This window comes from Anabrus simplex, chromosome 3, assembly GCF_040414725.1.
Source record: "Anabrus simplex isolate iqAnaSimp1 chromosome 3, ASM4041472v1, whole genome shotgun sequence".
Classification (NCBI taxonomy): Eukaryota; Metazoa; Arthropoda; class Insecta; order Orthoptera; family Tettigoniidae; genus Anabrus; species Anabrus simplex.
The window spans coordinates 146,640,236-146,665,546 of record NC_090267.1 but is presented as its reverse complement, the minus strand read 5'-3'; the positions used below and the strand labels follow the sequence as shown (position 1 = coordinate 146,665,546).

At 37.7% G+C, this 25,311-nt stretch overlaps 1 protein-coding gene across 1 annotated transcript in view; it reads left to right on the top strand.

Annotated features, from left to right (window-relative positions):
- The window catches only part of LOC136866091 (platelet-derived growth factor receptor alpha), a 178,174-nt gene that overhangs the window by 58,775 nt on the left and 94,088 nt on the right, over nt 1-25,311 (top strand). Inside the window, exons 4-7 of the mRNA XM_067142754.2 lie at nt 3,479-3,626; nt 13,154-13,260; nt 18,723-18,873; nt 22,524-22,748. Coding sequence (XP_066998855.2) covers nt 3,479-3,626; nt 13,154-13,260; nt 18,723-18,873; nt 22,524-22,748 — 631 coding nt within the window. The remainder of the gene's footprint in view (nt 1-3,478; nt 3,627-13,153; nt 13,261-18,722; nt 18,874-22,523; nt 22,749-25,311) is intronic.

Genomic DNA, 25,311 nt, shown 5'->3' with positions numbered 1-25,311 from the left:
ATGTTAAAACTGAGCATGGTGAAACAGAATGGTCACCATTAGCAAAGGCAAAAAGACAAGGCTCTATGCTTTCACCTTACATGTTCAATCTGTATGCTGAGTACATCATGAGGAAATCTGGCTTGGATGAGTCACTTCATGGTTTTAAATTTGGTGGATTGAATATAAACAATTTGAGGTATGCAGATGACACTGCTTTGGTTGTTGGAAGTAAGGAAGAGCTCGAGGACATCATAATGAAAGTTAGAGAACAGAGTGAGAACATAGGCCTGTACCTGAATATCAACAAGACTGAAATCATGAAAACAAGTTTACTATCAAACACTATGATAACTAATGAGTTAATCAAAGAGGTAAATAGTTTCTGTCTTTTGGAATCAACCATCAGTAGAAGTGGCTCAAACATTCTAGAAATTCACCAAAGACTTGCCCTTGAAAGAGCAACATTCAAAGGCCTAGATAAGACCTTCAAGTGTTCAGATGTATTTTTGCATTCTAAAAGCATTAGTCTTTCCCATAACTATATATGGTTGAGAAAGCTGGACCAAAAGGAAGCGAGAAGAATATTGAATATTGATATATTTGAGCTCTGGTGTTGGAGAAGGAAACTGTGTTTTCCTTGGACAGGCAAGAAGACAAATGTGTGAGTCATTCAGAAGATCAAAACAGGTCTCTCTCTCTTGAGGCATTCATACAAGATTGCAGTTGTCATATTTTGGACACATTATGGGATGCTCTGATTTATTGGAAAGGTGTTATGCTTGGGAAGGTGGAAGCATCTCAGAGACTAGGGTGGCCAGCAGTGAAATGGATAGACTTTATCAAATCCAACATGAACATGTCACTGAAGGATCTAAAGTATATGGCTGAAGAACGAAATATCTGGAGGCAGTCCATCCATGCAGTCACCAGGAGTCGACGTCAATTTGATGGCACTTCATCATCATCATCATCATCATTAAAGGCAATGGGCTGGGATGCAGTACCACCTCGGAAGTACTTTTTGATTACTGTTTGCATGAAGGAAATTAATGGAGAGTTGCTATAGGTCCTGTGTACAAAGGAAAGGGTAATAAACATAAAGCTGATAAATACAGGCCAATCAACTTGACATGTGTTGCTTGTAAGCTTTGGGAAAGCATTCTTTCCGATTATATCAGACATGTTTGCGAAATTACTAAGTGGTGTGATAGAAAGCAGTTCAGATTTAGGAACAGTTATTCTACTAAAGCTCAACTTGTAGGATTCCTGCAAGATAGAGCAGATATTTTAAATTCAGGTGGTCAAATGGACTACATTGCTATTGATTTATCCAAAGCATTTGATGGGGTAGGTCATGGGAGACTACTAATAATAATGAGGGCAGTTGGACTAGACAAAAGAAAGGTTGAATGGGAAGCTCCATTTCTAGAAAATGGAACTCAGAGAATTAGAGTAAGTGATAAGTGATCTGATCTCGCAATCATTAAGAGGGGAAGTTCCTCAAGGCAGTATTATTTGACTTTATGTTTTCTTATATATATATATATATATATACACAGGGTGGTCAGATACAACATGAACCAGGTATATGAACGTTAGAGCGATGGTCATACTGATAAGTAATTTGAAAAATATATGTCGATATCTTGCACCGTTGTCATTTGATTAGCTACTGAAGTTAGCCAATCAGATCACTTCGCGGGCAATTTCAGATGGGCTTTGCGAGGCAGTGTTGCTAAATCTGAATGTGGCTTACGACCCGCTTGATAGCCCCAATAGAAGAAATAAATTACTCCAGGGGAGGGACTTGAAGAAGAACCTCCCTGATGATAAGCTCGGCCCACAGCAAGCATGCTACGGTGCCATTGGCTGAAACCTACGGTGTGTTGGTGTTTGGTGCTCATATCTCAATATGGCTCTCAAGCCCAACCAAGCCACGTGCAGATTTAACAACACCGGCTCGTAAAGCCCCTTTGAATTCGCCCGCAATGCGATCTGATTGGCTAACTTGAGCAGCTCATAAAATGACAATGGCATGAGATATCAAAGTAATTTTTTTCATATTACTCATCAGTATGACCAATGCTCTAACGCTCATTTACTCAGTTCACATTGCTTCCAACTACTCTGTATAGAGAGAGAGAGAGATATATAAATGATATGTGGAAAGAACTGAAATCAAAGATTAGCTTTAATTGCCATGGGGTGAAAGTACCTCGTGGTGATCTCTGTAAGTACCTAAATCTTAATATAAGGGATAATTACATAAATGTACTTGATAATAAAGGTTACAGAACTCTTTATGTGGTACGAGGGTATTTAGGTGCTGGTGGTGGTGGTTTTTAGAGGAAGTGCAACTGGGCAGTCATCCTCTAATCAGAGGGAAAGAATGGAAGAGATCTGACATTTCAAAAATTCATGGTATCAAACAAAGAAAGACAAGGGCCATGAAGGGCCTGAAAGGCTCTAATAGCATCAGAGTCAGAAAAGAACGAGAGTTGACCAAGGAGGTTGGGAAGGATAGATGAAAATGAGAAGCCTGGCACAAGAAAGTGGAAGCAATACCAGGACTCAGCTAGGAGCCCTGTGGTCTCGAATCCATGCTCCCATGTTAAGAGTCTGTGGGCCTCTTTTCGTCACCTCTTATGACACACAGAGGATACTGTTGGTGTTATTCTAACACCCCCATCCACAGGGGGAGAGGGTATTTAGGGGTTGTAGGGAGGATATAAAGAAGTGGGCATATAAGTCACTGATAGGGCTACAATTAGAGTATGGCTCCAATGTATGGGACCCTCATTTGGGAACTGGATACAATCCAAAGAAAAGCAACTTGATTTGTTCTGGGTGATTTCTGAAAAAAGAGTAGTGTTATGAAAATGCTGCAAATCTGAATTGGATGAGTCACCTTATGCACAATCTGAGAGTAAGGAGATTAGCTGCTCGACTGAGTGCAATATTCCTAGCTGTCAGTGGACAGGTGATGTGGAATGACATTAGTAGGTGAATAAGTTTGAATGGTGTTTTATTAGTAGGAAGTATCATAATATGAAGATAAAAATATAATTCAGGAGGACAAATTGGGGCAAATATCCACCTAATGAAAGAGGAATTAGGGATAGGAATAATTTATCCAAGGGGATGTTTGATAAATTTCCAACTTCTTTGAAATCATTTAAGAAAAGACTACTTAAATAACTGATAGGGAATCTGTCACGTGGTTGACTACCCTAAATGCAGATCAGTGGTGATTGGTCGGTCGGTCGGTTGGTTTAATCTGAAAACTCAAAGATTCACTAGTTTGTAGTATGTGAAGGTATGTATTCACTGACCTTTTCATTTTTTAATTAAACAACTTCTGTTTTAGAACCTAACATATAATGTGTCAATTTTCTCATGCCCTGATCATAAATGTCAAATAATTATTATTATTATTAATGTTAATGCAGGTTTATTTAAACTGTTTATAGAAAAAAATATTGTTGGTTTCTTTCAGTCCACTCATTATACCCAGGTTCGAGTTGATAATTCAACTGTAAACTCAACACTAACAATTACAGCAAAGGAATCAGGATTTGTGGTTTGTCAAGCATATAATGATGTCGGAATTTCACCTCCAAAAGATCATTCCTTCACAGTTACAGGTCAGTATTTGTGTATATGTAATGTACGATACTAAAACAGTCTGATGCATCCATCTCTTTTGGTATTGTTTCCTAGCATTTTTCTTAAAATTGCAGTAAATATGTTCATAGTAATGGTTTATGTTCTTGTGTACGGTTTGTATTTTGCCCTTCTTTCCTGTAACTTTTTGATGCAGGCAAGGATATGAGATTAGGGGGTGGTAGAATACATCTCCTACCTGTCGTAAGAGGTGACTAAAAGAGGGACATTGGTTGTCGACCTAGTTCAGTCTGGCGTTGATGCAGGCAAGGATGTGAGATCGCGGGTGGTAGAATACATCTCCTACCTGTCGTAAGAGGTGACTAAATGAGGGACGTGTGTTGTCGACCTAGTTGAGTCTGGTGTTGATGCAGGCAAGGATATGAGATTAGGGGGTGGTAGAATACATCTCCTAGCTGTCGTAAGAGGTGACTAAAAGAGGGATGTGGGTTGTTGACCTAACTGAGTCTGGTGTTGATGCAGGAAAGGATATGAGATCGGGGGATGGTAGAATACATCTCCTACCTGTTGGAAGAGGTAACTATAAGAGGGACGTGTGTTGTTGACCTAGTTGAGTCTGCTGTTGATGCAGGCAAGGATATGAGATTAGGGGGGGGGGGGTAGAATACTCCTACCTGTCATAAGAGGTGACTAAAAGAGGGACATAGGTTGTCGACCTGGTTGAGTCTGGTGTTGATGCAGGCAAGGATATGAGATTAGGGGGTGGTAGAATACATCTCCTACCTGTTGTAAGAGGTGACTAAAAGAGGGAGTGTGGGTTGTCGACCTAGTTGAGTATGGTGCTGATGCAGGGAAGGATATGAGATCAGGGGGTGGTTGAATACATCTCCTACCTGTCGTAAGAGGTGACTAAAAGAGGGACGTGTGTTGTTGACCTAGTTGAGTCTGGTGTTGATGCAGGCAAGGATGTGAGATCAGGAGATGGTAGAATACATCTACTTGTCGTAAGAGGTGACTAAAATAGGGATGTGGGTTGTCGACCTACTTGAGTCTGGTGTTGATGCAGGCATGGATATGAGATCAGGGGGTGGTAGAATACATCTCCTAGCTGTCGAAAGAGGTGACTAAATGAGGGACGTGTGTTGTCGACCTAGTTGAGTCTGGTGTTGATGCAGGCACGGATATGGGATTAGGGGGTGGTAGAATACATCTCCTACCTGTCATAAGAGGTGACTAAAAGAGGGAAGTGGGTTGTCGACCTAGTTGAGTCTGGTGTTGATGCAAGCAAGGATATGAGATTAAGGGGTGGTAGAATACATCTCCTACCTGTCGTAAGAGGTGACTATAAGAGGGATGTGGGTTGTCAACCTAGTGGTGTTGCTTCTATTTACTTTTGCCAGCCTCTTCACTTTCATCTTCTTGTCTCTCCTCTCCTGACCAAGTCTTGTTCTTTTTTGCCCCTGACTGTATTGCGTTGGTGAGGCATAGGGAGGCTTTCATTTTCATGCCTTTCATGGCCCTACCCTTCCTTTCTTTTGCTGATACCTTCATTCTGTGAAGTGTTAGACCTCTTCCATTTACCCTCTGATCTACATGAATAAACTCGTAGCATCTGTTGTGTAATTTTGTTCACTTAGCCAGTTTTTGAGATATTTATCCATCAACTCAAGACTGTAAATTAGTTTTTAGTTTTCTTGTTTGTTTGTTTGTGTGTTTGTTTGTTTGTTTGTTTGTTGTTTGTTTGTTTGTTTGTTTGTTTGTTTGTTTGTTTGTTTGTTTGTTTGTTTGTTTGTTTGTTTGTTTGTTTGTTTGTTTGTTTGTTTGTTTGTTTGTTTGTTTGTTTGTTTGTTTGTTTGTTTGTTTGTTTGATCATCACATAGAAATGGCTGGATAAATTTTGACCAAATTTCATAATTAGAATCTACTCATACAGAAGCAGGTTTTCATATGAATATGGTTTAAATATCACTGAACAGACTGCAGATTTATAGGAGGACCAAACAAGTTATTTGATATTTGTCATACACTGTTGATTTTCTGTAAAATCTGTAGACTATATGTGAAACGTCTCTTCACTTTAAATGTTTTTTATGTATGTAATTTTGCTTACTCTTCAAGTGATGGAGAAAATTACTATTTTCTATGAGTGTCATAGTCTGCAGCCAGATCTTGCAGATCAACAGAATGAACATGTTTCTTAATAAGAACATTTTAACATCCACAACATAATTCTTTCTTCAATTTTAAATGTTTTATATGTCAATTTTTAGCAATCTACTGAAGATGATCCGATTAGGATCAAAACATGTATAGATGTGACAAATGTGAAATTAAAGTTTTTAAAATTCACATTATACATAATACAATAATGTACTGATTAAGGAGGACACTTTTTACTAATAAATCATTGATATAGTGATTTAAAGTTTATTAGACGGCAAATCTACCGGTTGCCATGACAATGTCTCAGTCTGTTTGCCAGCAGGGATGTAACATAATGCCATTTTCATTATCATTCCTATAAAAAATTGATCATAAGAAAGTATGGTCATATTTAATGTTCTGAAAGTTTTACAACATTCAAATTTTAATGTGATAGGAGTAATTTGTTCAAGGTAAAGTGATGAAAACAGATAGGTGAAGAAACAGCACTTGAAAACTCCTTCTGTGTACCAGTAGTAGTGTGTCACCCACCAAATTCCAAGATCGCAGGTTCAAACCCGCAGAGGTAGTCAGAATTTTGAAGGACAGAAAAAGTCAATTCAACACTATGTCGTTCGATGTTGGCATGTCAAAAATCTTGGATGACATGTTTGGTGTTTACCTGAAAAAGTTAATTAAACTCCACCACAGATCGCCCACTCTGCCATCTGATAGTGTAAAACACAAGTCAAAATTAAAGCTCAGGCAGCCTAGGTAGCATCAGATCAAAATGCTTGAACCACACAGTAGCTGAGGCCATACAATATCACTCACTCACTCATGCGGTGTCGAGGTTTGGCGGAGAGTCCACTAGGCTTTCCTATCTTGTGTCATCTGTTGAGCTTCCCTCCACAGGATACCTCTGGTTTCTAGGCTGGACTTGATATTATCTTTCCACTTAATGCAGGGTTGTCCTCTCTCTCTCTGAGTCCTTCACTCCAGGCTTCCGACACTGCTTGGCAGTCGTGTTTCCGACATCCTCATCACATGTCCAAACCAATGTAATTGCGCTTCTTCTATGGTGTCTTTCAATGGTGTTTCTCCCAATGTCTTCCTAATAGTGCTGTTCCTAATGTGGTCTCTCCTTGCCTTGTATTCTATTCTCCTCAGATATCTCATTTATTCTGCTTGCATCTGCTTAGGTGTTTTGTGCCAAGTGCCCATGATTCACAGCTGTATGTGAGTAGTAGTAAGTATACTGACTTGTATACTCTATGTTTGGTCCTCTTACTCACTTCTTTCTTATTGACAAAGCTGAGAGAGGGAGAGATTCCAGATTCAGCTAGTGGCTTTACGTTGCACAGACACAGATAGGTCTTATGGCGACGATGGGATAGGGAAGGCCTAGGAGTTTGCAGGAAGCGGCCATGGCCTTAATTAAGGTACAGCCCTGGCATTTGCCTCGTGTGAAAATAGGAAACCACAGAAAACCATCTTCAGGGCTGCCAATAGTGGGATTCGAACCCACTATCTCCCGGATGCAATCTCACCACAGCGCGCCCCTAACCTCCCAGCCAACTCGTCCGATGAGAGAGAGAGAGAGAAACATAGGCTTCCAGCAGAGGCAATTTGATTGTTAAGTTCATCATCAGTTCTCCCATCATCACTCACTATGGCCCCCAGGTACTTGAACATTCTTACCTGTTCCAATTCTGTGTCATCAACCTTGATTTTTATCTCCCTTCTTTCTTGTATCTTGCCTATGTTTATAACCATGCCCCTCTTTTTCATTCTCGATTCCAAATATCTACTGTAGATTGTAATGAAGATCCCTGGGGGGTTTTGCTAAAATCGCAATATCATCTGCAAATGGCAGCTGTGTTATGTATACAGGTTTCAATTTGTAGTCTCCCACTTTAAATTTCTTAACCTGTTCTTTACAGCCTTTTATGATATCATCTAGGAGGATTATGAACAAATAAGGTGACAATATGTCTCCCTGCTGCACTCCGGCTGTTGTGATGAACTCTTCAGTTGTACAGTTTGATGTCCATACCTGGTTTCTACATTTTCAGTAGAAACTTTTAACTGCTTGCAGCGGGGAAGGATCCACTTTTTTGTTTGCTCAAAATTTCCCATGGTACCTTATCGAATGCTTTGACCAAATCTAGGAAGCAGACATAAGTGTCATGATTGTTCTCCAAGTTCTTTTCATGCATTTGTCTGATAGTGAAGATCATTTGCTGGGTGCTTTTTCCTCCTCTGAACCCACATTGCTCTTCCTCCAAGTGTTCCTCCACTTGACTTCTCAGTCTGGTTTCCAGGATTCTCAAATAGATTTCCCTGGGATACTAAGCAGTGAGCGAGGCTGAGTGGCTCAGACGGTTGCAGCGCTGGCCCTCTGACCACAACTTGGCAGGTTCGATCCTGGCTCAGTCCGGTGGTATTTGAAGGTGCTCAAATACGTCATCCTTGTGTCGGTAGATTTACTGGAACATAAAAGAACTCCTGCAGGACTAAATTCCAGCACCTCCACGTCTCCAAAAAACCGTAAAAGAGTAGTTAGTGGGACATAAAACAATAATAACATCATTATTATTAAGCAGCGATATGCCCCAATGATTTCCACACAGCCTTTTTGAATATTGGAATGATTGGGGCTAGTTCCCAATTTTGAGGAATTTCTTTATTTTCTCAGGCCAACATTATCACTTTAAGCAGTAACTGCTCTCCTTCATTTCCCGTAAATTTGGTCATTTCAGGTGTTACTTGAATGTGTCCTTCAGATTTTCCAAGTTTGATCTTTTTGATTGCTGCTCTCAATTCTTCCACTTAGATCTCAGTTCTCTCACACTGTAGTTCTTCTGCAGGTTCTGCCAGTTCTAATTCCTCTTCTGTTCCTTTTCCTAGATGGTTTCCCGTATGTTGAAGAAGTTCTTCAAAATATTGTTTCCATCTTTTCATAATTCTTTATTCAGTTATCAAGAGTTCACCATTCTCATCCTTGATCAATTTCAGGGGACATACCTTCTCTGTCCTTAAACTCTTTAGGATTTTGTAGAGGAGTTTTTGATTCTCTGTAGAGGCTTTTTTGATCAATTCTCCAAACTCTCCCCAGCTATGGGTCTTTGCAACTTTTACAACCTCCTTCACTATAGCACTTTCATTCTTATACTTTTAATAATCCTCAGGCATTTTGGTGGCAAGATATTTTTTCCATAATATTTTCTTCTCTTTTACTTGCTGATTCCACCATGATGTTTTCCTTCCATTTGTGGTATGCCCTTGTGTAACCCCACATATTTGGGAGGTACTTTCTAAGATAACTGTTTTGAAGGCTACCAAAGTTGTTTCAAGATTAGATTCGTCTTCTAGTCCCAGTTCTTGTATTTTTGCATTGACAGTAATTTTATATTGTTCCTGTATGGCTGTTTCCCTTAATTTATATGACTTTATCCTGGGATTATCTTTCTTTGGGGCCTTTCTTATTGTTCTGTGCCTTTGTATCCTCTCTGTTGCATATTTTTCAACAAGAAGCCTGTGATCACTTCCTATCTCTGGACCATTTTTTCACTCTAGTGTCCATAATGCATCTCACGAGGTGTTCTTTCACAATAATTATATAGTCAATAATTGATTTTTCACCTCTTGCAGGTTCGACCCTTGTACACTTATTGTACCATGAGTTTCCATTCCCCTCCCCTTTATAATGTTGCTGTGAGATTTGTAGCATCCTGGTAAATTATCATTGCTACTCCTATTTTTAATATCTTGAGGCAATGTCTCTTGACCGATGTCTTATTTGGTGTGAAATTTAAATTTGGAATTATATGTTCCTCTCTCCCATCATCCCCAAGAGATTAGATTTGTTTTTGCCATGTATGTTTTCAATTGTGAGTTGTGCATCGCAAAGCTTGGCCTTTGTGACGCACTCACTGCCTGCCTCCATGGTGATGTGCCCTGTCTTCCTTGCTGACCAATTAGGGCCGTCCTCCCCTCCTATATATGTTATGCCTCTCGCCTCAGCAGAGGGTCTTTGGATCGCGAGTATTTACTTGTAGCATTCCCTCGGATCTACTGCGGGCTTGCACGCCTGAGGCTCAAACTCCTCACCGCCGGGGCATGGAGGTAAGGTTTTGAAAGTCAACCTCTCTGATGATAAGGGGATGAAGGAAGGATTATTGGTAAACACTTGTTGCATATGTAGTCACTAGGTTTCAAATTGGATGTCGCCTTCTTGGCAAGTTAGATGGCATAGCCACTGTTTAATTGGCGCTTGGCTGCATAGGTCATACTCTGGCAAATTTTATTGGATAGCTGCGTTGTGGTGGTATCTGTGCTTTTATCAATAGTTGGGTTGTGTAACTGTGTTATATTCTAGGCCGCTTAGAGTCGGCAAGTGAACTTGTAAAATCAATATATTTTATCTCTGGCCATGACCAGCCTCATTGATGTAAAGACCCAGTGCATTCTGGACCCCCTTTTGCTCATTTTCTTAGATGGTTTTGCGCATTTGGGAGCCTTGTGCTTTTGATCGTTTTCCTCTTTTGTATTTCTTTTTTCTTGTGGTTTAATATATTGTAAGTGTAAATTCCTATTACCTAGCTTATTTGAGATATATGTTACGAGTTTTCCAGAATCAGCTGGTTCTAAACAAATTATGTATACGTCAGAAACACGTCTCAAGTTATTAATATTAAGTTTCATTTGTTAAGAGTTTTAAACAGAAGCCATAAGCTTCATTGATCTGTTTGGGTTTACTCCCGGTGCTATGTTACATAGATATAGCTGAAAGCTACTCTTTAAATAATGTGTTAAATATTTTTCCTCAATGTTGCACTTTCATACAATTTGAAAGGAAAGGGAAGGCCCCAAAGGGGAAATAGCTTGAAATAAAGTTAATGTATTACCCCTATGTTGTGCTCTCTCTGTCCAGAACCCAGCCCGCATACTTTTTTTCTCCTCTATCCGGATAGCACGGTACACTTATGTATACCTTTATGTCGGAATTTGTTGTTTGCTATGGTTAATCCATTATCCATAGAGGTCTGCAACAACCTGTACCCATTGCTGTTGATATTATCTTCTCCTTCTCTCCCTATTATATCTGGCCATCTGCTTGGATCATTGCCTACTCTTCCATTTAGATCTGCAAGGATAATAATATCCCCATGCAGAGCTTGATCTAAAGTTCTCAGGAGCAGTTCCCAATATTCATCTTTCTTTTCATCCCTTTCGTCCTCATTTGGTGCCTATGTGATTACCAGAGTGGTGGGTCTCTCCTCTTCCTCTATATCCACAGTCATGATTTTCCAGTCCTTAACATTTTGAGTTTTATTCTTGTCAATTAGCAAGCCTACTCTGGCTCATTCTTGTCTAGGTACACCACTATAGAAAAAATTAAATCCACCCTCTAACTGATCACAACCTTGTACTTTCCTTTTTGTTTCTGTCACAGATAGATAATGGACTGGGAACTTCTGTATCTCCTTTACAAATTCTATTTCCTTCTCATTTATACCTCTTACATTCCAAGTTCCTATGATCATGGTCCATAATCCTCACCAGTTCATCGTCTTCTTCAGCAGCCTGGTGTCTCTCTTTGTGTGCTTTTAGTAATGGGGTTTTGGAATAGCAGGGAAATGGCCTGCTGCTTCCTAAGTCTGGTAGAAGGGCTGCTTCTTCATGGCCTCTAGACCTGCCATCTGGATAGTTCACTGCTTCGTTGTAATTCATAGTTACTTTCTGAGATAGTGCATTATTCTGTTGCGCCCTCAGGTGTGTCTAAAACCCTCCTCCTTTCTCAACATGAGCTTAGGACTGGCTATGGCAGAGTTGTTGTTGTTATTATTATTATTATTATTATTATATGCCTTTGCTGACGGGACCTAGTGTTTACAGTGCACTACGTCTTCTGGTATGGGCTAGAGCAATCTTGTTACTTTCATTAATCTGTCTCAGCTTTATCCTTGGCTTTGACAAAATGAAAGTGACTGAGGTATGAGTGATGCTAGTAATGCCATTCCTTCTGCAGCCAGTCCCTGCTATGAATGGTGTGAAAATGTTGCTCATAGGGTAGGTTGTTGCATGCATTTCAGTGGGCTTGGCATACTGATATGTAATAGCAACTTCTGGCTCGGTGAGGAAAGCAACGGGAAACTACCTCACTCCTCATTTCCCTAGTACGCCTCTTCAGTGATGCCTAGGCCATCTATGACAGCTGATGGTGGAGCTGTTGAGGATCCAACCAGCCTTCGGGCTGAGGACTAAACATACATACATTATTATTATTATTATTATTATTATTATTATTATTATTATTATTATTATTAACTTTATTGGCAACATTGGACCACTTGAGTCTTCCATGTACACTTTTCCTTTGAGGGTTGTACTGTTTGATTCTTTTTATTTGCCCAGTACTTCTTCATTCGTTCTGATCGCAGCGTTTTTAATTCATCTGAAATCTCTACAGGCCATCTGTGCATCATTTCAGTTGAAAATTTGTGATTCTTAAGAAGGGTGGTAATTTTGTTCTTGTTCTCTGCATCTGTAATTTCGAGTCCAACTGTTTTGAGATCCTCTTGAATTGTTTTGATCCAATGTCCTCCTGTCTTCTTTCCCAGATTTCTCATCACTAATTGTCATAAAATCCTGTTTTCTGGTAATAGTAAGATGTGAAAGAAATAAGAGATTCTTTTCTTCTTCTTCTTCTTCTTCTTCTTCTTCTTCTTCATGCTGGTAATTGGGTCAATCTCTCGATAGACAGTTTCATTGGGGAGGATTCTCCAGACTCCTTCAGCCTGGTACTTTTTATTTATGCAAGTTCTAATGATTCTTCTTTCAGTTTTGAGGAGCTGATCAGTTCTTCTTTCATTTTAAATTTGGAACAAGGTTTCGCAAGCATAAGTGGCTTCAGACAAAGTTACAGTTCTTGTAGTATTGAATCTTAGTGTCTATTGACAAGCATTTTTTGTTATAAGTTGACCAGGTTAGAAATTCCGCTTTTTTCATTTTGTTGGTTCTATTTACCCATGTTGCTTTCTCACTTAAGTTGAGCATAATGATTTCTCCAAAGGATTTCAATTGTAGGATTATGTTATTTTTTTATCATTTATGATGACTTCATTTATGTCAAGGGGTTTCATTGGCATGATCTCAGTTTTCTCAAAGTATATCATTGTAATCCTATTTTAAAGCAATTTTCTGGAGACTGGTGATCTCAGCATGGAATTCTTCCATGTCAAAGGCTAAAAAAGCTAAATCATCTGTAAATCCTAGGCAGTTTGTTCTTATTGAGGATTTTGCTCCAATTTTGATTTTAGGTGAGATTTCTTTTTGCCAAATTTTTATGATGTAATCTAATAAATATACCAAACCTTAAACCTTATGTTTTCTGTTCCAGGTTCAGAATCTGGGCCAAATGCAGGAATGATTGTTGGCATCATCATAGTAGCTATCCTGTTGCTACTACTTATTGGTTTTCTGAGTTTCAGGATACACAAAGAAAAGGTTCGTTGAAAATATAGTCCAAAGTAAAGAACTACTTGTAAGTGATCTACAAATTAATTTTTAATAATGGACTTTTCTCTCAAATATTGATTCACTGTGGTTCATTTGGGAGGCAAGTAGGTTCAAACTCCACTGTCGACTGTCCTGAGAATGACTTTCTGTGGTTTCCCATTCTCACCTCCAGGAAAATGCTGGGATAGTTCCTTTCATAAGCCACAGCCGCTCCCTTCCCACCTTTCACTGCATTTCAAATCAGCGCAACACATCTCCTGGCCTGAAGGAGGGTGTAATCTTCTAGGAGCCCCTGAAGGGGTATGGAATGTCAGCTAAAAAATGTGTTAATTTGAATGATATAGCATTTTATTAAGAAGAAATCTCTATATATAAAATAACTTGTCCTGACTGATTGACTGACTGACTGACTGACTGACTGACTGACTGACTGACTGACTGACTGACTGACTGACTGACTGACTGACTGACTGACTGACTGACTGACTGACTGACTGACTGATTCATCATCGCCGAGCCGAAACTACTGGACATAAAGAAATGAAATTTTGGGGATACATTCGTAGTAAGATGCAGGTGCTTGCTAAGAGAGGATTTCTGGATATTCCATCGCTAAGGGGGTGAAAAGGGGGAGGAAATTTTAAAATGAGTGTATCTATATCTCAAAACTTCAAAACTTTACACATGTAAAAATTGGTATTTAGAATCTTCTTTAAAAATAAGGAAACACGTATTTTCTTGTTTTCTGAAAATCCCAATAGGAAGGGTGGAAAAGTGTGAAAAAGGAGTTGAATGCCTTTAATGAGGATACTTATACCTCAGAAAATGAAGATATTACGGACCTGAAGACTGGTATTTGGGATCTCCTTAAAAATAAAGAAACACATACTTTTTATTTTTGGAAAACCCAATTAACGGGGGAGTTGATAAGGGGGGTGAATTTCTAAAATGAGTGTATGTATATATATATATATATATATCAAAACTTTTAAAGTGTACAGATATAAAAATTGGTATTTAGATTCCCCTATAAAAATAAAGAAACACATATTCTTTGTTTTTAGAAAATCATAATAGGAGGGGTGAAAAAGGGTGATAAAGGGGTTCAATGCCTTAAATGAGGATACTTATATCTCAGATACAGAAGATATTACAGACCTGAAAATTAGTATTTGGAATCTCCTTTGAAAATAAAGAAACATGTATTTTTTTGTTTTTGGAAAATCTAATTAATGGGGGTTAAACAGGAGTGACAAATTGGGGTGAATTTTTAGACAGACTATATCTACAGTATATCTCAGAAATGTAAAGTGTTACAGACGTAAAAATTGGTATTTGGAATATCCTGTAAAAGTAAAGAAACATACGTGTTTTGTTTTTGGAAACTCCAGTTAAGGGGAACTATAAAGGGGGTGAAATTTTAAAATGAGCATTTCTACAGAATATCTCAAAAACTTAACATGTTACCGAAATGAAAAATAGTATTTTTGATCTCTATTGAAAGTAAAGAAATATGTAGTATTTGTTTTCTGAAATCCACCTAAAGGGAGGAGAGAAATTGAAAAATTAGTTGAATTATTTGTATGAGGATACTGTTATCTCAAAAACGAAAGATTTTGCAGACGTGAAAATTGGTATTTGGAATCCGCTTTAAAATTTAACAAACACGTATTCTCGGAAAATCCAATGAAGGGGGGAGGTGAAAAATTGAAAAATTAATTGAATTAATTGTATGAGGATACTTACATCTAATAAAAACTAAAGTTGTTACAGACGTAAAAATTGATATTTGGATCTCCTTTAAAAACAAAGAAAAGAGTGTTTTGGGGCAAAATCATTTTGGGGGCGGGGACGAAAAGGAGTTGAATAATAATAATAATAATAATAATAATAATAATAATAATAATAATAATAATAATAATAATAATAATAATAATAATAATAATAATAATAATAATAAACTGAAGATGTTATGAGTCATGATAATTGGTATTTAGAAGATCCTTTACCATTAAAGAGACAAGCTTTTTTAATGGGAAGTCACGTAGGGGAGGAGTGTGAAATGAAGTGAAAAAAAGTGAATTCTTATTATGGGGATACTTATATCTCAGAACTGAAGGTAACAGACATGAACATTGGTATTTGGAATCTGCTTTAAACATAAGAAAACACGCCTTCTTTTTTGGGGGGTGGCGGAGTAGATCAACTTAACGGCAGTGGGGTGAAAAAAGGAGTTGAGACCAATTGATTTTACTGTTCATAATGTACTTATTCTGATCATAAACTTTCCTGGGTTCGTTTTCAAGAACCATCTTTCCCTTTGGAGTATATAAAGTTAGATTACAGTAGATTCTCCTGGCATATAAATAAAAATTTAAACACATTTGAAATAAACAATATGAATGATATAGACCATACAATTGTTCACCTCTATAATAAGGTCAATAATTCATGGAAGTATATCATTCGTGTCGCCAGAAATCTCGCGCACTTGCCTATGCACGACGATGGTGCTGGTCACATTGTCAGCAATTACACTGGCAGAGGATGTAATTTACCGCCAACTAGTGGTCTTGCATCTTTCTGTGGGTTCCAGACCATGAATAATAATAATAATAATAATAATAATAATAATAATAATAATAATAATAATAATAATAATAATAATAATAATAATAATAATAATAATAATAATAATACTGTTCTGGACCGCCGTCAAATTGTGCGGACTGGGCTGGAAACGGGTCCTGACCAGGTAATGACTGCAATTGCAGTCCGGCCGCGGGTTCTGTACCGCCAAGGCACCCAAGACAACACCACGCCGGACCTCCTCAAGTATTTGATCCATATTAGAATGCTTATAGGAAAAGATGGCAAAGATTCAGGGACCCAACTGGCCGGGTGGAATACCTGGACCTATCCCGGGAAGTACGAAATCGATTGCTGGAAAGAAATATCCCAGTTTCTCTACGTTCATTTGTTCTCAGCCTCCTGCAAGCTTGTTTCTGCTACCCAGTTTCACTGGTGGGTGGGCATAGACTCTCATTGAAGGGTTGTCTTGACAGGTCTTTGGACTTGATGAGGGGAGTGTAGGTAAACCAGATAAATACAAGAAAAGGGAAAAGAAAAAATTATAAAGGTGAATATAACTGCTAAAAGATTAAGAATACAGGGCAATAAGGAGAAAGGACATAAAGAATAGAAAGGAACAAACAAATGGCAAACCAAGTCATATAAGAAATATAGGAACAAGTAATAGGATAAACACAATGAGAAGTCAAATTTAGAAGAGGGTGCAATGAAAGAAGTGACAAGAACCCATGTGAAAACATAAAAGGGCAAGAAAAATCCCTACATCTTCATCCATTCCTGTCATCAAGAAGATAAGCTCTCCCATTGTCAAATACAGTTCTTGTACATCCATTTCTTCTTAGCCCTCAACGAGCTTGTTTCTGCTTCCAGCTTCATCAGGAGAATAGGCTTCAACATTCATTGTGGTGCCATCTTGACAGATCTTCAATATTGGTTTGGGAAGTGTACGATAAGAAAAAAGCCAGATAAAAGGAAGAAGAGGAAACAAGTAAAGATTAATACATGGGATAAAAGACTAGAAACACAGGCCAAGAGACATTCAAAATGTTATTTACATTGTAATTTACTCTTGCATAATATATGATTGTTTGTTTGTCCAACCCTTGTCCTGTTTCTCTATGGGGTTGCGTACGAGGTGAGATGAATTTGTCATGGGGGGATTTTATGACCGGATGCCCTTCCTGACATCAACCTTATCAGAGGAGTTAATGACATGAAATTAATGCCGTGATATATGCTAGTAGGAAAGGAGAGGGTGAAACCTGGTGCCAGCACATAACCTACTCCTGTGGAATAGCATCAAAGGGTCTGCTCAAGGCTTAACATCCCCATCTGGGGACAATTCACCATAAACAGTGTCATATGCCATCACTCTGTATGAGCAATGCGGAGAAGTTTGGAATTTAATCCAGGCTTTTGGCGTGCAATCTAGTGATTAGAAATTGTATACCACCACCTCCCCTACCCTGCTGGCCAATATTCTGATGGTGAAATTTTTTTTGACCAACAGGACTCGAACTGGCAACCACAGTGTCAGACCGTTTAGACTTCAATGCCTTAATGATCATGGCAAAGATTAATATGTGGGATAAAAGACTATATGATTATTATGTGCAATTATCCTAAAGTATCTTCACAGCCAAACTTTGTGCTGAGTTGTCTGAAATGGAGTGCATATTTGTAATAAAAGGTAACTGCAGCCATATCAAACCAAATGGAATATCTTAAATTCTGGTTTTGCAACTTTTCCGATGCCTTCATTCTTCGTCTTCACGCTGATGACCTCGATGTTAGGCCCCTTTAAACAACAAGCATCTTCTTCTTATTCTTCCTCCTCCTATGCTTTTCCCACATCTGTGGGGTTGCAGGTGCGAATTGTGTCGCATATGTGGATTTGGCCATGTTTTACGGCCGGATGCCTTCCTGACGCCAACCCTATATGGAGGGATGTAATTACTATTGCGTGTTTCTGTGGTGGTTGGTAGTGTAGTGTGTTGTCTGAATATGAAGAGGAAAGTGTTGGGACAAACACAAACACCCAGTCCCCGGGCCAGAAGAATTAATCAGACGCGACTAAAATCCCCAACCCAGCTGGGAATCGAACCTGGGATCCTCTGAACCGAAGGCCTCAATGCTGACCCTTCAACCAATGAGTCGGACTTTTCAGATGCCTTCATAACAGTAGAAATACACTGGATCACAATGAATATCATGTCCTTAAGAACAGTAAATGTGTCATTTGAATAATATGTTGAGCATATTTTTTTGATTAATCACATCCCTATACATATAAAACAAACTTCACACTTGATAAATATATAGACAGATGACTGATGTCCCAAACTCCTGAACAACAAAGAACCATGATACAGTAAATGTTGAAAATGGTCTCAATTTACTGACAAACGTATACTGATCCTTAAGAAAATATCAATATTTACTCTAATATGATTTTTAAATGCAGCAGCTCTGTGCCCTTTGCCTCTGGAACAGTAAATAATTCCTGTAGGACAAAATTCTGGCAACCTAATATTGCAAGCATTGTCCATGCTGTTCCATACCTTCTCAGTTGTTGAGAAATCATGGATGATTTAAGCCAATTGCAGGTGATTACAGATATTACAGGTCCTTCAGATTTAAAAAAAAAATCCAAGAACAGTATTTTGTATATTTATAAAGAAGGAATCATTGGAGGAGTATTATATTCCCTTTGCCCCACCTCCTCTCCTTGTCTTCACAAATGCTCCTCTTCGAGAAAACTGCTTTAATGTTTAAGGCTTTACTATACATATGAATAATTTAAATCAGATAAAATTTGTGAATCTAAAGTCAATCCATTATGTTTTTGACTATTACAGGAAAGACGCAAGGAATTGGAGGTGGGTGGCATACTACACTTTGATGAAGGTGATATCAATCTCCTGAGCAAAAATCTTCCAATTGATGAACAAGCAGACTTACTCCCATATAATAAACAATGGGAATTTCCTAAGGAAAAGCTTAAGCTGGGTAAAGTAAAAAAAAAAAAAAAAAACATGATTTATCTAGAACAAGGTTTGTCAAAAAGCATAACCACCAGATAAAATTATATTCTTTGACAAAAATATTTAGAAAATTGAATAATTAGCCAGTCATAAATACTACTGAACTTAGTATTCAGTCATTTAGTTATTTGCCATTTATTGGTATTACAGTGAACAAACACTCCCTTAACAGACCTCCATATGAGAGGACTCTTATAGCATTATACTTCTCCTTGAAACAAAATCACCACTACCAGACTTCCTTGTACCAGAGAAGTAAATGGAAAGCTTATGTGTTAACTGACTTTTCATCTAACATTTAGAGTAATGGAATCATAATTTTCTGGAGAAACATTAGAGCTACAAAGAAAATGGATGTGACATATTGTGTAGAAAACTGGATTTCAAGTACACATGATGGGTTTTGTTTTGTGATAGGATTAATCATTTGCCTATTATTTCAGTTTGTAGCAGATAAAACATGTGCAAGTTCTTTAAATACCTCCATATTAATGGCTGCTGTTTTGAAATGGTTAATTATTTAAAAATTGGAATATGCTTGTGTTTGAACTAAAAATATCTGAAATACAAAGGTGCTTCAAAAAATAAGGTAACAAGAAACTTCATCTTATAGACAGAAATAAGGAGGTACACAGTAGTAGGGCACTGATAGGCATTACTATTCAACGTAGTCACCATTCTTGTCCAAGCACTTGTTCCAAAGATACACCAACGCATAAATGCCAGCATGGAAGAAATCTGCATCCAATCCTTGAAATCATGGCATGACAGTACACTGAGCAGCCTATCATCGTTTAATCACTTACCACCTAGGTGCTTCTTTAATGGTCTGAAGAAATAGAAATCACTGTGTGCCAGATGGGGGCTGTAGGGAGGATGGTCCAGATAGTTTATTTCCTCAACAGGGGTGCGACAATGAATACTATCATGTTACTGTGACACACTGGAGTATTTGCAGGTAGTAATTCACAGAAAACAACCTGAAATTCTCTGAACAGGCATTGTGGTGCTGCACAGCAACACCAGACCACAAGCAGCCAAGAGCATGCATGAATTATTATGGACAACGCTCCCTACAGCACCTGAGTGGTAAACGATTCAACTATGATACAGCTGTTCAGCATGCTGTCATGACATGACTTCAGGAACTGAACGCAAATTTCTTCCATGCCGGCAACGATGTCTTGAACCATTGAAACAAGTGCTTGGAGAAGAATGGTGACTACGTTGAATAGTAATGCGTATCAATGCCCTACTACTGTGTATCCTTATCTCTGCCTACCTTGTATATCCATACCAGATTTTAGCTCAATTGAACCAGTAGTTTTGGCATGTTTAAACAGGAAATAGATACCATCTCATTTTAAGCTATTATACAGATTTTTTTGCAAACAATTTTGCTAATAATGTACTGTATTTTTAGGTCAATATTTTAAAATAAAATGTAAGTCATGCAATAGTTTCCTCTGGGAATATTTGAGAAAAATACTGTATTTTTAGGTCAATATTTTAAAATAAAATGTAAGTCATGCAACAGTTCCCTCTGGGAATGTTTGAGCAAAATTTTATTAAATACCACCAGCGGTTTAGACGTGATGTTATTTTGGAAGGCAGACAGACAGAGATTTCATTTTCATGGGTAGAGATGGAAAGATATTGTGCTTTTTGAGACAAGGCCAATTAAAAGTATTTTACATCGGGGGAGTCTAATATGCAAGATTTATTTTTTCTATTTTCTTTGTCTCAAAAAGCCGTGGGGGTCTAATACACAAGTAAATATGGTAGTCATCAATATGAATACTAGTGTAACAATTCCTACTTATCTTATGAATGGCCAGTATGGTAATCAAATAAAAGCAAAGTACAAGCTAATTAAAGTTACCGGTACCTGAGAAATATTACTCAATTACAAATTACTTTTTCAGCAAGTAATCACTAAAATTACAATTAAAATTTGTTTACATAATATCAGTCTCTAGGAAATCAGTGAATATTTTCACATGGGCTGGAATGATACCAAAGTTTGCAAGAAAAAAGAAAGACTTCATTTTGTGTGGTATTCATTTAGCAGAGAAATATTAAGTGGCCATCATCACTAAGCAAGACTGAATATGATATCTTGAAACTTTCTAAAAGATAAATAATGTTACTTGCTTTATATCCCACTAACTACTTTTATGGTTTTTGACCAGGCGAGTTGGCCGTGCGGTTAGGAGCACACAGCTGTTAGGTTACATCCGGGAGATAGTGGGTTCGAATCCCACTGTTGGCAGGCCTGAAAATGGTTTTCCGTGGTTTCTCATTTTCACATCAGGCAAATGCTGGGGCTGTAGCTTAATTAAGGCCACGGCTGCTTCCTTCCAATTCCTAGCCCTTTCCTATCCCATCATCACCATAAGACCTTTTTGTGTCGGTGCAACATAGAGCCACTAGCAAAAAAAATTATGGTTTTTGAAGATGTTGAGGTGCCAGAATTTAGTCCCACAGGAATTCTTTTACATACCAGTAAATCTACTGACATGAGCCTGACATATTTGAGAACTCAAATACCGGAACCATCGGACTGAGTCAGGATCGAACCTGCCAAGTACTTTCTAAACAATGGCTTCCAAAACAAGTTTGCATTTCACAATTGCCTTCTCATTATTTTGAGGGCCAACTAATCCAATACATTTATTCAAATATGAGAGTACAAATACCACATACAAACTCAAGAAGTCATAGCTAAATCTCAACCTGTAACCACAACAAGCTGCGAGTAAATGAATGAGTGTGTGACATACGGTATTCTTGGCTTTCTACCCTTGGTGTGACATTTTGCAAGTGCTGGGGCTCAAAAAGTTTCCAAACTCTTGATGCATTTTATGTTAATTACTAGAATATAATGATTACAATTGTATTTCAAGAAGCAAGTTACGAGTAAAATTTACATTTTGTGAAAAGTAATGATTACAAGTAGAAAAATTACTAAAAAAGTATTAATTACAAGTGATTCAATTACTATTCCTCAATTACTTTCCAACTCTGAATAAAGGAAATTTATCACTTTATTTAAGGAGAATATGGAGGAGAAGAAGAAGCCTCCGTGGCTCAGACGGAAGTGCGTCGGTCTCTCACTGCTGGGTTCCGTGGTTCAAATCCCGGTCACTCCATGTGAGATTTGTGCTGGACAAAGTGGAGGTGGGACAGGTTTTTCTCTGGGTACTCCAGTTTTTCCTGTTATCTTTCATTCCAGCAACATTCTCTGCTATCAATTCATTTCATCTGTCAGTCATTAATTATTGCCCCAGAGGAGTGCGATAGGCTTCGGCAGTCGGCACATTTCCTATCCTCGCCGCAAAATCGGGGCTTAATTCATTCCATCCCTGGTGACCTGGTCATTGACTGGAAAAACAGGTTGTAGGTTTTCATTCATGGAGGAGAAGAATAATGAGTTAAAACACACACATTTGAACGATATAATCAATCAAAGGACTATTTTGTCATTACATCTTCATCAGTCAGAGAAGTAGAAGAGTCCTTGGGGGTGATGCTGCACTGTAAATAATATTCTTGTAATATAGTTAGTAATATAATGAAAATGAAATAAAACTAATATTTACAGAATCTTTTCAGGTAAACAATTGGGTGCAGGAGCTTTTGGATTAGTGATAAAAGCTCAAGCAGAAGGAATCATAGAAGGAGAACCAGTCACTACAGTTGCTGTCAAGATGGTGAAGAGAAATGCAGAAATTATGTTTTTAAAGGCTCTGGCTTCAGAGCTGAAAATTATGGTGCATTTAGGAAAGCACTTGAATGTGGTGAATCTTCTTGGAGCTTGTACTAACAATATCATCAAACGTAAGTACCTAGATCAGTAAGAAACATTTCATTTTAGGAAGTCTAACAGTAAAAGACATGTAATTGAAAAAGGTGAAATGGTAAGTCTAACTAAAGATAGGATGGCATATACAGTACTGGAAATACAATAATAGGTTAGTATGATCAGAAGGATCAAAACAAAAGAAAGGAAAGGAAATTACAAACTTGAAAACACAAAAAGATAAGGACAAATTTGATATCTTCACAAACTACTGTCTTCATAAGTATGCTCTCTCCAAATCAATGCCAGTTCTTTCAAGATCTATTTCTTCGCAATCTCTGACGAGCTCATTTCTGTTTCCTAACTTTAATAGAAGGGTAAGCATCAACACTTTGAGGGGTCATTCTTGAGAATTCTTTCTTGATGTGGGAAGAAAGAAAGTCAGATAAATACCTAAGTCTAAAGTGAAAAGGTTAATACCAGTACAAGTTAAAGGAGATGAGAAATACATGATGAACATAGAATTAGAAAAATAATCTAACAGGTTTAATATAAGCAATGGAAATCGTAAATTAAAAAAATAGTGTAAATAATCAAAAGAATATGAATACAAGATAATGTGGAAGAGAGATCAATAGAATGAAGTAAAAACCATGAAACAGATAGAAAGAATTCTTACAAATTGCCTTCTGAAATGTAATGCCCCCAAAGCCATAGCATATCAATGTAATGCACACTAAATACTTACCTATCTCAAGTAATAATTACAGAAAAAGGAAACCTACATTGGAATCATTGGTAATTATGTAGGCCATGACCTTTCAACTAGGACATGCTAATAAACTGCGTGAATTTGAATTCAGCAATCCTTACTACGAAAAACGGAGAGTCTAACTATTAAGGACCCAATCTACCAAATAAAAGAGGAAAATAAGATTTAAATTTATTAAAAATCAACGACCAAATTGAACCATGTGAATGAAATAAAACAGAGGAAATGAGCAAAATACAATAAAATGAAATAAAGAGAGATTAATCACAGTATTTTACCATCAAAATTCTGTGGGCAATTATGTTATCAACGGACAGTTTGATCACAGCCCACCAACAGATATTTTTCTTGCATTAAACACATATTGCTATCTCACGTAAAGTAAATACAAAAAATTATTTCCACCTTCTCAATACATATCAATCCTGCAATGTTTACAATAACATTAGAATATTATTAGGTACTAGTTTCGGTTCTGTTAAGAACCATCATCAGCCAAGCCAAGACAAGTGTAAATTATATTGCTGAGGGCCGGTTCTACCATCTGCTGGTAAAGTGGCTGGCAGCTGCCCGGGAGGTAAACTACCTGGAGGTGTAAATTGGCTGGTACTTTGGCTTGCGTCCAACCACCTCTGCGCAAGCGCTAGGTAGCTACCCGGAGCTAGACACCGATATACGAAGTTGGCTAGACTGGTTTTCAGCGATTTCTCGCTTTCAAGTGTGGTGCTATCTATCGTTAGATGCATGAAGCCCATTTCAATTGTCTTATTTCCCTGTGCTTGCGTCTGCTGATTATCACCAAAAAGCCCAATAAGGGGAGTCTTAAGAGTTATGGACAACGATTCATGTCAAGCTTTCGTGATTTTAATCTATGATCTTCAATATCAATACCTAATTGGGATTAAAATCTCGAGATTACATTTTCTTACGCCAGTTATAACCTGTCATGTAAGGCAGCGTTTTTGAAAAGTATTCTCGTAGTAGATTGGTCAAGTCGCTCGCTCCGTAATAGAAGGTACGCAGGTTTTCATCGTATTTCTAATTTACATTTTAAAATGTATTTTCGTTCCCTGCCATTGTTCTTAACTCTCTTTTATGCGCTTCCATATACGTATATACACACACATCTTCTTTACGGACTTATTGCCTTTGAACATTCTATCTGCAGGCTTCTGTGAATTGATTAAGTATCTCCGCGATGCTCTATTTGCAACTAGTTCTGTGACCTCGTGTAGTTCCAGATGCTTTCATTTATTGATAAAGCATTTCATTTTAATTTTTAACTTTATGAAGATAAAGTTGGAAAGTACTGTAAATGTAAAGAACTAATCGGGATAAATATCCATTCATAGGAAGAGGAATTCGGGAATGGAATAGTTTCCAATTTCTTCGAAATAATTTACAAGATTATGTAAACAAGTAATAGGGAATCTGCTACCTGGGCGACAGTCCTATGTGCTATTAATCATAACATCACATAGCATACATACAAAACAATTTTCCTATTAGACATAATATTGTGATAAAAACGTATGAAAAGAGGCATACAGATTAACACAACGCTAATAATGGAAATAAAAAAAGATTCGTCATAATAGAGACTCGAACCTGCACACTTCGTATTACGAAGCGAGCGTGTCAACCATTACGCTAGGAAAACACTTGTGTTAGGTAGGATACATACAGTAATATATATCTCGTGTCCGAAAACTAAAAAGTAGAAAATTAAAGCCCATTTGAAATGATTTCCAAATAGATTTTGATTTTATATCCTTTTAGAGTTTCTTTACGAAAGCTTGACGTATAAAATGTATTCCCTGCGCTACCGA